This window comes from Taeniopygia guttata, chromosome 16 (genome assembly GCF_048771995.1).
Source record: "Taeniopygia guttata chromosome 16, bTaeGut7.mat, whole genome shotgun sequence".
NCBI lineage: Eukaryota > Metazoa > Chordata > Aves > Passeriformes > Estrildidae > Taeniopygia > Taeniopygia guttata.
Window position 1 is genome coordinate 3466013 of NC_133041.1, and position 18010 is coordinate 3484022.

The 18010-nt window shown below is 51.8% G+C and overlaps 1 protein-coding gene across 1 annotated transcript in view; it reads right to left on the reverse strand.

The window, feature by feature from the left end:
- LOC140685182 (uncharacterized) overlaps positions 1-18010 on the reverse strand; it is a 338081-nt gene that overhangs the window by 224579 nt on the left and 95492 nt on the right. Inside the window, exon 4 of the mRNA XM_072936390.1 lies at positions 11569-11648. Coding sequence (XP_072792491.1) covers positions 11569-11648 — 80 coding nt within the window. The remainder of the gene's footprint in view (positions 1-11568; positions 11649-18010) is intronic.

Consider the following 18010-nt stretch of genomic DNA (forward strand, 5'->3'; position numbering starts at 1 on the left):
GTGTGGGCACAGGGCTGGCAGCGCCGCTGGCAGGGAGCTGTGCCGCTGGGCCTGACAGGCTCTGTGTTCCCAGGGACGGCCGGGCAGTACCTGAGGGGGAGGACCAAAGAGCTCCAGCTCATCTCTGAGGGTGAGTGAGGGCAGCGGGCTGCCAGCGGGGGCTGGCGGGGGAGCTGGGAGCCCTGCCCCGGCTGCGGAGGGCTCTGCTCCCTGTGCGGACCAGGGCCGGCGTGGGCAGAGCACACAGAGGTTTCAGGGCACCTGGGGGATTCGTGGCCAGCAGCTTCGGGCTGATCCAGCTGGTCCCTGCTCCCTTCTGGCCCTGGCACAGAGTCTCCTCGGGTCCCCTCAGATGCGGGAACTGACCATGGCTCTGTTCCTCTCTCTTTCAGCCCTTGAAGGCATGGCAAATGACATCAGTGTCGCCGTCGGAAGCCTGGCAATTCAAACATTGTACGTCCTCCAGGGAACAGAGAGAGCTCCACATTCCATCTCTGGCAACCTGCATGATCAGCTCTGCAGGGCATGGAGGAGACGGCCTCGTCTGTCTGGGCTCGGCTGGCTGCGCTGCTGGAGCTCTGCAGAGAGCTGATCCCAGAGATTCTGTCTGCTGGGGCCACCTGAGCCAGCAGGAATGTTTAATTTCTTCAAGATTGTTCTTTTCTTTCTTTTGTTTTTCTTTAGAATATAAATATAGGATGTGTTGTAATAGACAGACTCCCAGGATCTTTCATTTTCTGCCCTGTCTCTTCAGGGCCATGGGGAAGAGGGAGAAAAAGGTTCCTGGGCTCAGCAAGCTGCCCAGGCATGCAGGGTTTTAGGGAAAATGGCCAGAAGCCCCTTGGCCTTTGGTGGTTCTGCTGAAGCCTTTGTGCTGCTGACAGAGCAGATGGGCAGGGGCTGGAGCTGTGGGGATCTCTGTGAGACCGGTGCCTGGAGATGGCCACAAGCCCTGTCCCAGGCAGGAAGCGCCATCCGTGTCCTCCTGCCCGTGTGTTGCTGGCTGGATTGCTGAGGGCTCCCAGGTGCCTCTTGATGGGCTCCTCTGGAGCTCCTGTGGGGCTGCGGCGCTGCTGCCGGGCAGGTTGGCCGGGCTGGGGGAGACCCTGAGGGGACGGGGCCACAAAAGGATGAGGGGCTGTGGAAGACCTGACAGGACAAGGCAGTGGGAAGGCACTGGGGGGACGTGTGAGGGAGTGGGTAACGCTGGCTCAGGGAGGAAAGTGGGTTGGAGCCAAAGAGAGCACTGACCCCGATGTTCGTGTGGCAAACAGAGCACGTTTATTCTCAAGCCCTTCCTTCTAAGGGCCTTTGAAAAACCCAGTCTGGATGATTTCACTGGTTTCACAGCTTCAGGGGCTGCAGTGGGAGCCTGGCTGGGCTCTGCCCTGGGGCCATCCTGCAGGGACAGCTGCAAACAGGGAGCATTCCCTGCCACAAAGAGCCAAGCCAGGGCTGCAGGGCAGCTGCTCCAGCCCCGACTGCACTGCTGAGTGCTGTGCTCTGGGGCTGGGGCTCCCCGCACAGGGGACTGCACTGCTGTGCCAGAGGAGACAGAGAAGCTGCAGCTTCAGCCTAACCGAGGTGGGTGCGTGGGCTGGGAAGAGTGGGGAGGCTCAAGGGGATTCACAGAGCTCATCCTGCTGCAAGGATGAGGAAAAGGGAGGGGGAGCTCAGCAGTGAGGAGAGCTGGGGGCTGGAGAGCAGCTCTGAATGACACTAAAATCCCACCAGACCTCTGAGACATTGCTGCTCCTCAGCCAGTGACAGGATGAGTCCCTAAGCCTGGGGCTCGGCCTTCCTCATGGTGAGCGGCACCAAGGAAGGCAACAGTGTGATGGAGACTGGAATGGGCTGGGAGCTCACTGACGGAAAATAGGGAGCAGTTGGGGAGTAAAAGGCAGGTAGGGGAGAGAACTGTTCAGAGAAGGGCTGAGCTACAGCTTGAGCAAGCTGCAAAATGTCATTTGAGGTCATCACAGATTGATTTAATTTCAGAAGATATTGAACAAGTTTATTTTTTGGGTGGTGCCATGTTTTCCCTTGGAGGTGTACACTCTGCAGACTTGAACTGTGTTGCTGAAATGCTCAAGCAAGTCTGTGCTGCAGGGCACCCCATTTCTCCTTTTGCTGATTGCGGCCCGGTGCTGAGCTCCAGCAGAGCCCTGGCAGGGCCCAGAGCAGCCTCAGCACCCGCAGAGCCCGGCTGCAAGGAGAGAAACCAGAAACCACCCGTCAGCTGAAGGCTGCTGTCCCCTTGTCCCAGCTGCCCACAGAGCCCAGGCCATGCTGGCTGTGCCCAGAGCTGTGCCCAGAGCTGCCCATCACTGCTGCCTTTGGGAGCAGAGCAGGAGGGCAGGACATTCCCAGCCTGCAGCCAGCCACGGCACATCCAGCCCTCAGCAGCTGCCCAGAGCAGGACGCTCCTGTGCTCGCTGCCATCTCCCCAAAGCTCTGACCCCACCATCCCCAGCAGACAGGACTCACCTCACGCCATCCACCGCTGGGAGAAAAGCTGGTCCCAAACGATGTCCTCAGCCTTCTCCAAGGGCACGGCCCATCCACGCCGCAGCTGCTCCCAAGCACTTCCTGATCCAGACTGGACCTTACATAGAACGCTTCCTCTAGAAAAACAAACATCGAATTACGGAAAATAGATTACAGACAAAAAGAGGAGTGAGGATAAAGGTCAAAAATCTTATCTCTGTCAGGGACTTGAGGAAGGCCCAACCCCTGCATGCCAGGGAAAAACCCACCATGGGTGAGGGAATCCCAGGCTTTCTCCCTTCTCTCTGCACTGCCCCCATGGTGTTCCCAAAGCAAACAAGGGCAGAGGAGCAGCCCAAGCCCTTCCTTGCCTGCAAAGCAAAGCAGCCCCTGCACAGGGTCTGGAGTCCCACCTCTGCTCCCACCATGGGGGTTTGTTTGTGTCGGGCTGGCTGCCCCAGCCCCAGCCCCAGCCTCAACTCACCCGTCTGGCCAGTCCGAAAACCTAATGGGAAATGGAGACTGACAGTCGATTTTCGCAGGCTTAATGCCAACACAGATCCTCTCACAGCAGCGGTCCCAAACTTAGCAGAATTAATAACATCTATTCAAGAAAAAGCTCCTCCAATTATGGCAACTATAGATGTCAAAGATATGTTCTTTATGATCCCATTACAACCAGAAGACATGGACCGTTTTGCCTTTACGTGGGAAGGACAGCAATACACTTCCACTAGACTCCCACAAGGATACAAGCATTCACCCACCTTAGCCCACCATGCCTTAGCTAAAGAACTAGAGGAGATATCCAAACCTGATGATGTAGCAGTGTATCAATACATTGATGATATTTTGGTGGGAGGGGATGAAATTGAAGCAGTAAGAGAGACTCAACAGAAAATAATCTCCCATTTAGAGAGTCTCGATTTACAGATCCCCCCAGAAAAGGTTCAAAAACCCTCTCAAGAAGTAAAGTTTCTGGGGATTTGGTGGAAAGGAGGCATGACATGTATTCCACCTGATACCTTAACTTCTTTAGATCAGATTAAAATGCCTCATTCCAGGAAAGATCTACAACAGGCTCTGGGATTATTAGTGTTTTGGAGAAAACACATTCCAGATTTCTCAATAATTGCTAGGCCCCTTTATGACTTGCTAAGGAAAGGGGTAAAACTCCTTCTCAGGAAGAAGCATTGCAATTACTGATTTTTGAAGCAACTGCTCATCAAGCACTGGGCCCTATTCATCCTACAGTCCCCTTTCAGGTAGAATGGGGATTTGCTGTCTCAGGATTGTCAGTACACATTTGGCAGCGGGGACCCGAGGGTCCAACAATGCCTGTTGGTTTCTATTCCCGTGGTTTCAGAGATGCTGAGAAAAGGTACACTACCTGGGAAAAGGGATTGTTTGTGGTCAGCCTGGCTCTCATTGAAGTGGAAAGACTTGCACTACAACTACCAATTGTATTGAGAAGCCCTTTCAATGATACTAAGACAGTCACTACTGGGACCCCTCCTCCTGACGGGGTGGCCCAGAGGGCCTCAGTAAGAAAGTGGTATGCTCAGATTGAACATTACTGTAACATCTTTACAATAACAGAAGGAACTGTGAAAAATTTGGCAATACAAGAAACTGAGAGCTTGGATAGCAGCCAGGACAAACCTGCCTCTGTACACAAAGTGGCCCCTCCTTTCTGCCCTGAAAAATCAGCAAACTCCTGGTTCACTGATGCTTCTGCTAAAAGGGAAGGAAAGATATGGAAATATAGAGCAGCAGCACTCCACATCTCTTCTGGTGAGCAAATTATCACAGAGGGAGAAGGTAGCACAGAGGTTGGGGAACTAATAGCCGTCTGGAGTGTTTTCCAAATAGAAGCACAAAATTCCTCTTCAGTCTACATTTACACTGACTCTTATGCTGTCTACAAAGGTTGTACTGAGTGGCTTCCTTTTTGGCAACAAAATGATTGGGAAGTGAATAGAATCCCAGTTTGGCAAAAGGAAAAATGGCAAGAAATATTAAATATTGCAAGTCAGGGGAATTTTGCAGTGGGATGGGTAGCCTCTCATCAAACAGACGGAAATCCAGCAGGAGAGTGGAATAATAAAGCTGATGAACTAGCAAGGCTTAGTCCCATGAAAAAGGAGCAAATTACAGAGGAATGGGATCAACTGTTAGAATGGCTGCATGTCAAAAGGCAGCACACAGGTGTGAAAGATTTATATCAAGAAGCTCATGCTTGAGGTTGGCCTGTTACCAGAGAAATGTGTAAAACCTGCATATCAGCTTGTGAGCAGTGTCACAGGCGACTGGAAAGACACCCTTTAGAAGATGACCCTTTGCATTTAAGGAAAGGTAAAGGTTTATGGGATGCATGGCAGATAGATTATATCAGTCCCTTCAAGAAATCAGGAGGAAAACATTTTGTACTAGTAGGAGTAGAGATTGTATCTGGGTTAGTCCAAGCTGATGCTTTCAAAAGGGCTACAGGGGACAATACTGTCAAAGCTTTGCAGGGGTGGTTTGGAACTTTCCCTAAGCCCCAGGAAATACAATCTGATAATGGATCTCATTTCACTGCTAGAGTTGTACAGGACTGGGCAAAAGGTGAAGGGATTAAATGGACTTTTCACACCCCTTACTATCCCCAAGCTAATGGGATCGTAGAAAGGACTAATGGTCTTTTAAAACGACTATTGAGACCACAGGAAGGAAATTGGGATCTTCGGTTATGGAATGCTGTAAAAGGTGTAAATGACAGGTGGGGAGTAAATGGGTGTCCCAAGGTCACTGCTTTTTGTCCAACAGCTCCAAGCATCATTCCCTCACTGCAAGGACCTAATGATCCTAAAAATCCTGCACATTACCCTGGGCAACCTGTCTTGGTAGACCTCCCCACTGTAGGGCAGGTACCACTTGTGCTGAAAACCCCTCTGAACAAATATACATGGATAGCCTCTGACGCTCTAGGAAAAGAGCACCGGATAAATACACGCTGGATAATTCCATCATTCTAACCTTTTCTGCCATATAGTGGCAGGATTTTCTTGTTATGTTTGCTTTTACAGAAGAACCCCGAGGGACTTTATCATCTGAACCATGATAAAATTGATGATACTCCTCTGCGTTTTACCACAAATCTACAGCCAACACCCCTCTGAGTGGTCGTGGTCGGAAGCTACCATCGAACACACTGATGTGATAGGATCATATCCTAAAGATCGCCACCCAAATCTGGCAACTGTCGTGCTACATAACTCTAAGGTATATCGTCCAAGTGAGTGGAAATGGGATCAGAAGGACTGGACCAGAACCCTAACTGGAACGATTGGTGAGACTATTGTGGTAGCATGCAGAAAGGTAGAAGGATCCTCACATGAGAAAGCTTCTTCTATCACAGTTGCTGGAAGTTTTATGGAACCAGGAGGAAAAAATAATTTAAAAATTCCTTCAGCAAAAGTGTACCCTACAAAGAAATGGGAGTGTATCAAAACATTTCCCCTTACCCTGTGCTGCCGTCAAGAATATATTGGTAACTATACTTCAAGTCCCCAAAACAACAATGTAGTAATTACCTTAGATTGTGAATATGAACCCAATGATTGCTGGTATAGTTTTGTTTTAGCTAAAACTACTTATGTGACATGTCTTTGGCAAAATAATTTAACCAATCCGTTAGACTTACAAGGTCTGGCTTACAAATTTAAAATTGATGTTACAACTAACAATGACACAATAATTGCACCCCAATTGATAGAAAGTCCCTTTACCGAAGGGCCATGGTCACAAGCTTTTGTTTATTTCTCTGGGTACATGGGAAATGTAAAAGATTTAAATCTATTAACTCTTGTTATGCATAATAATCAAATATACACTAAGCAAGAATGGAAAGAACAAAAAACTTGGCAGCTTCAAGGGGAAATGGGGGAGAAAATTAGTATAGGATGCCGAATGATTAACAAAACTGCTTACGACAAAGCAACTTCAATTAGTGTCCTAACAGGTAAAACAAACAAGCGAGAGGAGGTTTGCACGCATCCAAACATACAAGAGTGTTGGCACAATTTTACACTAACACAAACTGCTGAAGTAGTTTGTCTTTGGGACAAAGACACCGAAGGACTTTCTTTTAAATTCATAATAAATGTTATAACCCAAACTACTACAGTTCATACCACCACCACCACTCAAACTCAACCACCAGTTATGCTTACTCCAAAAATCTCAAAAGTTGGACCATATATTATCAGGAAAACTGGCCAACAACAAATATTGTTCAATCTGGCATGGTCTCTTAAACAAGTTAAATTGCTAATGCAAAGTAATGTCTCTGAAGTTCAGCCAGCTTGTTTACCTTTCTTGCAAACTTCTTTCCAGGGTTGGACGACCTGGTTACGACAGTGGAACCCTTCTAAAACACGAAAACCAAGAGACATAACTGGTGTCGTGGGAACAGGATTGGGAATTCTAAATAGTATTAATTCAGAAGTATTATTAAAAAAATTAGCTGCTACAACTAAAGATTTGACCCAATTACAACAACCATTGCAATCATCCTTATCAGCCGTGGGAACGCATCAGTGGTTGCTAACAAACATATTACCAAATTGGGAAAAGGTAAATCTGAATGACCACGAATTGATAATTGATGCACTCAATGCTACACAAAGCAACGTTTCCTTAGCCCTTAGCTGCCTCCAGGCACAATTATGGATGCAGTCTGTTGCTGCTTCACTTATAAGAGAAGGTGAAGAAGGCACGTTTCCTATGGAAATTCGGAAGATAGTTTGGGACAGTGCCGCTGACTTTGAAAAAGATTTCCAATCCTGGTGGCATTTGGTGAACTTTACTTATGACCCCACCACAAACTTAGCCACAGCTTTTGTGTTAACCATACACAATGCCTCCGTGCATTCAATATTCCCCATCATTGCATTAGGATTGAATCATGATGGAGCCACTCTCTATCCTTCCGAGCATAGAGAATGGGCCTGACAAATTGATGATAAATGGCAAACTGTTAACTTAGAATCTTGTATTGTCCGAGAACAACAAGGGTTCATCTGTGAAGGCAATGCAATTATAGCTCAGGATATTTGTCTGGACACTGAACAAAATACCTGTCACTTTGAAATCCATCCTAAGGAAACTCCTAAAACATTCCTTGTATATATAGGCAATGGATGTGCATGCTTTAGAACTGCTTGTAACACAGTGTATGTAGAAGACACAGTAGTAGATACTAAAAATCATTCAAATTTTTGTGCTTGCAATTTCACTAAAATTACAGGATGTGATTTTTCTTTTGAAGCTCCAGTTACCTCATATCAACTTTTAGAATCTAATTACACGCGGATCCATAAGCTATTGCCTACCCCCATTGGAATGAATCTTACTCTGGTAAGGCAATTGTTGCTTCACCAAGACTTAATTAAAATCTTAGGAAAAATCAAGGAGAACGGACAGAAAACACTGGTAACTATTCATCATGATGTACAAGAAATACATCGGGTTACAGAAAGAGTAAAAAGTGATGCAGAACATAGGTGGTGGGATACACTTTTTGGGTGGTCACCTACTGCTACAGGTATCCTGAACAAATTGTGTCATCCCATTGTTGTTCTTTTGATTTTAGTTTTGATTGGCTTTGCTTTATCAGCAATCTTGCTTATTATGAATTGGAGAATGATAAAACGATTAACAAAATTGACAGCTATAATTAATGCACACCACTTGGCCGATGTGCTTTATACTATAGACATCCCCAGGACTATAGACACAAAGCAATTATAAGATTGGAAGATTGTTTGTTTTAGTCACTTAGAGAACCTGATTTGAATTCTTAAAGATTGTTTTATTAGTTTATTATTAAAGAATTGGTTTAATATTATTTAATCCATTCATTGTTTATTGATTAGAAAATTGTTCCAATAATTATTGATTCAATTTATACTAATTATTGTTATTGTTTTACTATTTTCCCTGTTCTCTTTTCCCCTCCTTTTTCTTTTTTTTTTTCCCTTCTCTGGGATATGCTGCCAACACTAGACGAGTCCTGAAGACTTCACAACGACACTACAGAACCCTGCTGAAGATCTCTTGAGGGCAATCGTCAGTCACGGGGTGGTGTAAGAGGCAATCTGAAGACCCTCACTCATTTGCCTGCCAATTGCCATGAGAAGGAACTCCCTTCCCCCACTGCAGTTCCGGCTTGGAGAAGGCAACAGTGCAGGTGCAGCCGCTGCACCGTTACGTTCTGTTCCGAACGAGGCCCGGCAAGAACTTGGCAAGGAGTTGGCAAGGACTTGGCGAAGACCCAGCGTGGACCCAGCACAGAGCGGCCCTCTGCAATTCCTGCTTCACTCTCCACCTTTAAGCCAAATGAACTGTTGGGGTGACTCTGGTGGTCTCTCACTGAAGACCCCTCATCTGCCTCCTTACCACCGTGACAGACAGAGATCAAGAACCCTCTCCCCAAGGACTGAGACTGAGACCCCTACCACAGAGAGTGGTGGTGGGGGGAAATGACATGACCTGTTCTTCTCCAGTAACTTCAATGGACTTATTCATCGTTGTGTTTGTTCAGCCTGGATGATTTTCTGTAGATACACCTGTTCCCCCCATAGCAATTTCAATAGACTCTCATTGTTCTGCATGTTCCCCCCTTTTCCCTCTGGGGACTATAACTGGACCTCTGGGTTAGGTAGGACTTTGGAGACTCTCCCCAGTACAACAAGATGGATCCCCATGGTCCAGACCAGTGAGGCTCTCGCCTGTGTTGGTAGCTATTCCCATCCCCTTTTTCTCTCTCTCTCTCTCCTTTTTATTTCTTTTCTGACCACACTATCGCATTTATTGGTTTTGGCCCTTAATAAAGGTGCATCTGTTGTGATTAAACTGATAGTCCCCTGCTGTTTGTCTTTTGCACTTTGGGATCGGCTAACGAACCATCACGACACCCCACTATAAGCGGATCGTGACAGAAGGACTGCACGGAGACCCTTGGATATTTGGGATTTTGGAGGCCAAATCCCATTTTTGGCTTTGGACACCTTGTGGAGAAGGGCGGATTTTTCCTCATGAAAGAAAAGCACCAAATCTAAGAGTTTGGGAAAAAGATCAGAGGTGGCCATTGTAGGAGAGGACAGCCAGAGCTGTCCCTCATGGCAGCTTCTGGCTCGGAAGAGCCCTTGGATATTCGGAATTTTGGAGGTAGATTCTCAGTGTTGTCCATGAGCACCTGGACATGAAAGGGGTTTAACTCCACATGCAGTTCTGCAGCCAATCACAAACCCCCCAAATTTTCACAGCCAATCACAAAACCCCCAGATTTTCACAGCCAATCACAGAAACCTCAAATTTTTGCACTCACCCAATCAAATCCTCACATAAATCCCAAACATGTGCAGCCACCCCATCAACCTGCCCAGAGGGAGGAGCCAAGAATTTCTACCTGGATATAATCTCGGGTTTCTGGAAGAACACCAGAACAGCCTTTTCACTGGATTCCCAGAGGAACAGCTGGGGTTTTCACTGCCTCTTCAGAGGAAGACTACACCCTTCTACAGGATCACTGCTCCAACAGAACCACAGCTGACACTGCAGGAGGACTGCAGCCACCATTCCAATTAGACTGCTACCAATGCCCTGACCAAAAGGGTGTCAGGTCATATTCTGACTCTGCCAGTGTTGTTTTGCATTACTGCATTGTTTATTTTCTCTTTTTATTTTTTCCCCTAATAAAGAGCTGTTATTCCTGCTTCCATACCTTTGCCTGAAAACCCCGCATCATTTCAAATTTACAACAATTCGGAGGGAGGGGGTTTACAGTTTCCAGTTCAGCGGAGGCTCCTGCCTTCCTTAGCAGACACCTCTCTTCCCAAATCAAGACAGTTGCCATGGTAACCTCTGGCATCCCATTCCCAGGGTCATGGGATCCCAGAAACACAGAATTGGCTGAGCTGGAAGGGACCCATCGGGATCCTCGAGTCCAACTGCTGGCCCTGCACAGGACACCCCAACACTGCCAGCCTGGGCCTGGCAGTGCTGTCCAAACGCTGCTGGAGCTCAGAGAGCCCTGGAGCTGTGACCCTTCCCTGGGGAGCCTGGGCAGTGCCCCAGCAGCCTCTGGGCAAAAACCTTTCCCCGAGATCCAACCTCAGCCTGCCCCGACTCAGCTGCAGCCGCTCCCTGCACTCCTGTCCCTGGGCACCAGAGTGAAGAGGTTCCCTCAGCCCCAGCCAGGGACCCGCTCCCAAGGCTGCTGCCATGGCCACCAGGGCTGGCACCAGCTGCGATGCTCGGTTTCCATGGGCCGGGCTTCAGGAATGGGATTCCCCAATTTCCTGCTCCCACTAAAACCGCGCTGCCTCTCGCTGCCCTCCTGCCTCCCATGGAAAGCACAAAAGGCAAAGATCCTGGGCTGGGATAAGAACAATTTACTGGGAACAGCAACGAGATAAAGAACAAACAGGAACAGAAACAATACTGACAACAGAAGGGATAAGAAAAACTATTCACAGGGAAAATTTCAACATCAGTGACTGTCCCTTCCCGGACATGTATTTCCTCCTGCCAGGAAAGGGACACCCTTCTACTCAGGGAGAGAGAGAGAGGGTCCCTTTCCTGCCCCTGGCAATGACCTGAGATAGTTGTGAATGTAATGACAGGGCCATGGCCAGACCCTCATGTTCTTCAATCCCACATCAGGTCATTGGCAGGGGCAGGAGAAGGTACAGGTGTCTTCCCAGCATGGATCACAGGGAACAGGGATCACCAGGGCTCTTCCCAATGTGGGTTCTTCAATGGGGGATGAAGCTGGAGCGGTGCACAAAGCTCCTCTGGCAGTTGGGGCACTCGCAGGGCTTCGCTCACTGGTGGCTCCGTTGGTGTTTGGTCAAGGCAGAGCTCCGGGTAAAGCTCTTCCCTCACTGGGGACACTTGTAGGGCCTCTCCCCAGTGTGGTTGCGCCTGTGGGTGGCGAGGTGGGAGCTGTAGCTGAAGCCCTTCCCACACTCCCCACACTCGTAGGGCCAATCCCCAGTGTGGATCATCTGGTGGCAGATCAGGATGTTGCTCCACCTGAAGCTCTTCCCACACTCCAAGCACTTGTAGGGCTTCTCCCCATGGTGAATCTGCTCATGGACTTCCAGCTCTGAGCTCTGGCTGGAGCTCTCTCCACCTTCCTGGCACAGGGTGGGTCTTTTCTCCTCGGAGCACCCTGGGCTGGGTTTGCAGCCCCTCCTCCTGTGGGATCTCCAGGGCTTTTCCTCCCCGTTGGATTCCTGTGCCCTGGAGTTGCTCAAAATGGTCTCTTCCATGAGGTTCTGCCATGGGGATTTGTCCTCCCTGCTCTCCATCCTCAGCTCCTTGTCTGGGAAGGACGGACAAGGAGAGGATGGGATTTGCCTTCGTGCCAGAGGGAAGGGGAAGGAGGACGGTGTCATCAGGGGGTTGTCCTGCAGCCAGGGGCCGTACTGGGCTGGGAGATGGAGCAGGAGTGAGGGGGAAAGGGGCACTGACTACCTCCTCACCTGCCTGGGTGACCTGGGGAATCTTCCTCTTTCTTGTAGCCTCCCTCTCCATCCAGCCAAGCTTTGGGAATAAGAAGTCCTGGATTGGGGAAAACAATGTATGGGCACATTGGGTCAGGGGAGTCCTACTGCCCAAGTCCATCTCTAAAAGTCACCGGTCATCTGGTAACCATTAAAGCCTTGAAAACAGCAAGATTTAGACCCCCAAAATATATTAAAAACCAAGATTCAGCAAAACCCAAACCCTGAGTTTCCCCTTTCTGGCCTCTCCACTTCGGGCTCCTGGAGACCCCCACCCTGTCTGGGTTGCTGCGGGTCAAGTTTGCATTGGTGCTCCCCCTCTCTGGGCTGCTGGGGCTCCTGGCAATGCCACAGGTTCCCCTTCTCTGGGCTCACCACTTTGGCATCACAGGCGTCCCAGGGGTCAGCACTGTCCGGGGTCCCTGTTTCAGGGTCCCGGGGTATCCATGGGTGCCCCCTGTCCATGCTCCCAACACCTCCAGGCTTCTGGAACAGCCCAGCTCTCGTATTGCCCGTCTGTGCTCCCCCCATTGCCGGTTTCCCTGCCAGCCCTGCCGGTAGCGAGCGATCCCCACGCGGCTCCGGGCTGACAGCGCAGCCCCTGGGCCGGGCAGAGCCAGCCCCAGCACGGGGGGACCCTGCACCCTCCGCTCCCTGGGCAGCCGCGCCCAGCCCCGGGCACAGAGCTCCGGCAGCCCCCGCCGCCCCCTGCCCGGGGACCCTCGGGGACCCCCGCAGCCGGGGCTGCCTCTGAGCGGCCGCCCGGGGCTCGGCCCCGAGCACAGAGCTCTGCCCGGGGGCTCCCGGCCCCAGCGCCGGCTGCGGGCCCGGCCGGCCGCTCCCGGCTCGCACAGCCCGCCCGGGGCCGCCAACAAAACATCGCAACCACAAATCCACAAACCAACCCTGCCCCGCTGTGCTCCTGCGCCTTCCCAGGGACCCCAACCCCGCGGCAATGGCCCCGCACCGGGACAAAAAGCTGCTCCAGCCCAGCCCTCGGCACCCCCGCCTGCGGCTCGTCCCTGGCACACAGATCCCGGCAGCTGTCCCATTGCCGCAGCTGCGGCTCTGGAGCAGGGAGGCTCTGCGGGACCCCCGGGCTGTGCCCCCTCCCAGCCCTGCCCGCCCCGCACCTGCAGCCGGGGCTCTCTCGCTGCTCCCGCTCCTGCACAGCCCCGCTCTCCTTTCCTTGTCCCCCTAGGCTCTCCTCTGGGGCTCAGGCAACACCCGGCAATGGAAAGGAATCCATTTTGGTGCTCCCTAGCCAGGCCACAACTGAAACTTTGTTCCTTTTGCCTCGCTGCACAGGCCCCCAGGGCGTTTTCTGCACCCAGTCCCAGCCCCCAGCGCTTCTGAAGCCGCTCCCTGCAAATGTCCTGGAGCTGCCAGGGCCCTGTCCTTGCTGTCACCTGCTGGGGCTGGCCAGGAACAGAGCTCCTGGGCTTGCATGTCCAGCTGCTGGGCAGCCAGAACTGAGGGATCTGCAGCGGACTGAGTGCCAAAACTGGAAGATGAGCCTCTCTCCTGGGGAAATCTTCCCCTCCTGGGCCAGCCCGAGGCAATGCTGCCATTCCCTCCTGCTGCTGCTGCTGCTGCTGCTGCTGCTGGGGCACTCGGGGCTCTGGCTGAGCAGCAAAGGTGACCCTGAGCCAGGAGCTTTCCTTGGCTGCAGCAAAGCCTCGGCACGCAAAGCCCTTCCCGGCGCTGTGCCCTGTGCCAGGAGGGATTTTGCCAGCACAGCTGACCCCAAATTTCTTCTCCCAGGCAGCTTTAGGACACGCAACATGGAGCTGCCAGAGCCCACTCTCAGCTGTGCGCTGTCCTCCAGAAGAATCCTGTGTGTGAAGCAGCCTGGGAACAGGGTTCAGTGTCAGAGAAGGGGAACTCAGAGCCCTTTTCTTCCCTCTGGCCTGAGGCTCTGCATTGCCAATGGCCCTGCAGCTGCCAAAGGGGCCTTTTTGGCTCAGCTGAGAACAGTTCTGCTGAGAGCCTGTCCTAAACCTGCTTTTCCTGCAAATGCGCCAAATTAATCCTCATTTCTTGCAGCCCCAGGTCTTGTGTGAGTGCCGATGTTACAAGCGAAGGATGGAACAACTCTGCTGGTTAGGAGTTCTCTTTCTCTTGTTTTTATATTTTGTTTGTTTGGTTTTTTGTTCCGTACTTTGTTTTGATTTGTTTGGGGTTTTTTTTGGTGGTTTTTTTGTTTGTTTGTTTGTTTGTTGGGAGTTTTATTGGGAGGTGGTTTTTTTAATTTTAATATGGTTTTGTTTGTGGGGTTTTTTTGGGTATTTTTATCAATTCCCCCTGTCACCTCTGGGCAGAGCTCTGTAACTGTGTCTGATACTTGTCTGTCACTGCTGAGGTGTCACAGACAGGGGAACACTGGGGCTGTCACCGCTGGGGTGTCACAGACAGGGAACACTGGGGCTGTCACCGCTGGGGTGTCACAGACAGGGAACGCTGGGGCTGTCACTGCTCCTGCCCTGTCCCCAACAGCTCTGCCAGCGCCTCGAGGGGACACAAAGGCTGAGCCAAAGGGTGAGAATTGCAGAAGGGGCTGAGCTGGGAGGGACCCATTGGGATCATCGAGTCACAGAATCACAGAATCACAGAATTACTGGGTTGGAAGAGACCTTCAAGATCATTGAGTCTAACCCATGCCCTACCACCACCTCAACTAAACCACAGCACCGAGTGCCACATCCAATCTTTTTTTAAACACATCCAGGGAAGGTGACTCTACCACCTCCCCAGGCAAACCAATCCAATACTTTATCAGCCTTTCTGTAAAAAGAATTTATCCTAATATTCAACCTGTATTTCCCTTGGTGCAGCTGAAGACTGTGTCCTCTGGTTCTGTCAGTTGTTGCCTGGAGAAAGAGACCGACCCCCAGCTGACCACAGCCACCTTTCAGGAAATTGCAGAGGGTGATAAGGTCACCTCTGAGTCTCCTTTTCTCCAGGCTAAACAACCCCAGCTCCCTCAGTCATTCCTCACAGGACTCGTGTTCCCAGCCCCTCACCAGCCTTGTTGCCCTTCTCTGGACGCCCTCAAGCGTCTCCATGTCCTTCCCACACGGAGGGGCCAGAACTGGACACAGCACTCGAGGTGCGGCCTCACCAGTGCCAAGTACAAGGGGAGAATGACCTCCCTGCTCCTGCTGGCCACCCTGTTCCTGACACAGGCCAGGAGCCATTGGCCTCCTTGGCCACCAGGGCACATTGCTGGCTCATGTTCAGCCGCTGTTGGCCAGGAGCCCCAGGTCCCTCTCTGCCTGGGCACGGACCAGCACACCATCCCCAGCCTATAGCATTGCAGGGGCTTATTGTGGCCAAAATGCAGGACTTGGCACTTGGACTTGTTAAACTTCAACTTACTGGACTCTGCCCATCCCTCTAACCGCTCCAGGTCTCCCTGCAGAGCCCTCCTACCTTCCAACAGATGGACACATGCTCCCAACTTAGTGTCAGCTGCAGATTTCCTAATGAAGGACTCAATCCCCTCCTCCATGTGGTCAATAAAAACATGGAACAGAGCCGGCCCAGCACAGAGCCCTGAGGGACCCCACTGGTGCCTGTCCCCAGCTGGATGCAGCACCACTCACCACCACTCTCTGGGCCCGTCCATCCAGATCTGGAGCCAGCAAAGACTGCTCCTGTCCCAGCCGTGGGCTGCAGCTTTTCCAGGAGTGTGCTGTGGGAGGCAGTGCCAAACTCCTGGTGCTGGCTGCAGGAGATGCCCAGCACAGGCTGCCTCTGTCCGCTCAGTGCCAGCCTGTCTCCCCAGGCCAGCACAGCAGCCCTGGGCAGGGCACAGAGGGGCCTGGCCAGAGCTGGTGCCTGCAGCAGCAGCTGCCTCTGCATTCCTCCCAGCAGGCACAGAAACGGCTGCTGCTGTGTGCTTTTATAGGATTTCACTGTGTTTTAGTACATGAGTTAGGAGTGTAATGCTAGCAAGTTTCGGTTGGTATTGTTCCTTGTGCCCCCCATTCCTTCCCCTCACAATGGTTTCTCCCAGGTTGTTCACTCCTGAGCTTTCCCGCCACTCAGCTGTCCCTCAGAGTGCCAATCTCCCTGTTCCTCCCCTCTTACCCTTCAATAGATGTGTCAATCCCGGTTGTGCTGCCCACCTCCCTGTCTGTTATCGCAGCCACCCCCATTTGGTTCTGGAAGGTTCCCTGTCAGTCACCCATGTTCTTATAGTTGGTTAGTCCCCGAGGCTTCTCCCCTCCCCTGTCTTTTCCCCACTGGTTGTAAATCCAAGATGTAATTCTCCTGTAATCTGTCTCCACTGGTATCCCATGTTGCCGCCCCATGGTCCTGCCCTTGGCATTGCCCATCCCCACATGCCAGTGCCCATCCCGGGAAGAGCCCTGAGCAATGAGGGAGGGACAGGATCTGCCTTGCCAGGGGCTGGGGCTCAGGCCTGGGCCCTTTGCATTCCTGAAACACATCCCCACCATTTCCCTCATCCCAGCGCTGGCACTCAGAGCAGCTGAGGAATGGAGTCACACCCAGGGGTGTCCCCAGGGCTCAGCACTGAGGCCAGGTCAGTGAAATCTCTTTATTGCTGATCTGGACGAGGCCATCGAGGGCACCCTCAGGCAGTTCCAGGTGAGCCCAGGCTGGGTGGGAGTGTGGCTGTGCTGGAGGGCAGGAAGCTCTGCAGAGGGATCTGGACAGGCTGGAGCCATGGGCCCAGGACAATGGGATGAGGTTCACCAAGGCCAAGGGCCGGGTCCTGCCCTGGGCTCACAGCCACCCCAAATCCCTGGCTGTGCCCTGACCCTGATCCCCACAGCCTGTCCTGTTTCCTTCATCCCTGCATTGCCAGGGACTTTCTGGGACAAGGGAGCTCTGCTCTGGGGATGGAGGGAGCTCCAAGTGCCACCACTGGAGTGGGAACCACAACTCATCAGGTTTGTGTCCTTTGGGGATCAGGAACTGGTGAGACTCAGAGGCACAGAAAGTTTCTCTTCATGGCCAACAGACCATAGTTTAACAAGACACAATTTAATAACAATCACACTCTTCCCTGAGCTACGTGCAACATCCCAGCAGCACTGATGAGTCCACCATCCACAAGTGATTTCCATGTTAGAGTGAATTTCAGACAAAGGTGGTTCTGTGATAGATATAGGCACAATTAAGTTCTTGTATCAGGATGCTCATCCTGGAGTGGGGCAGAACAGCTCAAACAATTCCTGATTTTCAAAGCTGTCAGTGGTGGATGGAGAAGGGAGGTCAGGCTCCTTTTGGTGTTGAGGAAATGCTGAAACCAGCCTGACTCATTTAATCTCCTCCTGGCCTGGCTGATCTCCCCTCTCTCCCTTCCATCCACTCGCTTCTGTCTCCCACCAGGTGCCCCGGTGAAGAGCCTGGCTCTGTGTTCTCCATCCCCTCCTCGCTGGCACTGCCAGGCTGCGATGAGGAGCCCCTCAGCCTTCCCTGCTCCGGGCTGGACAAGCCCAGCTCCCTCAGCCTCTGCTCACAGCCCAAGGGCTCCAGCCCCACCTTGGAGGCCTTTCCCTAACCCTGCTCCAGCTGCCAGACATCTTTCCTGCCCTGGGGAACCCAACCCAGGCCACAGGGACCTGGATAATCCATGTCCTTGATGTCCTGGTCACACAGCCCTGGCCCCTTGTCCCCATGTCAGGCTCTGGGGTAGATCCTATGGAACATCCTTTGGTGGAGGCTGTGGCTCCAGGTGGATCAGGGGGATGCCGGGGGACAGGGATCCTGCTGGGCATGGACAGCATTGGACTTGTTGGGAGAAACTGTGAGGGGGAGCTGGGGCAGAGTGACCAACCCAGTGACCTCACAGAGCCCTCCTGGGATGTCACACAGCCCCTCTGAGATGTCACAGCCCATTCTGTAGTGTCACACAGCTGGTCTCTGATGTCACAGACAATTCTGTGATGTCACAGCCTGCTCTGAGATGTCACAGCCCATTCTCTAGTGTCACACAG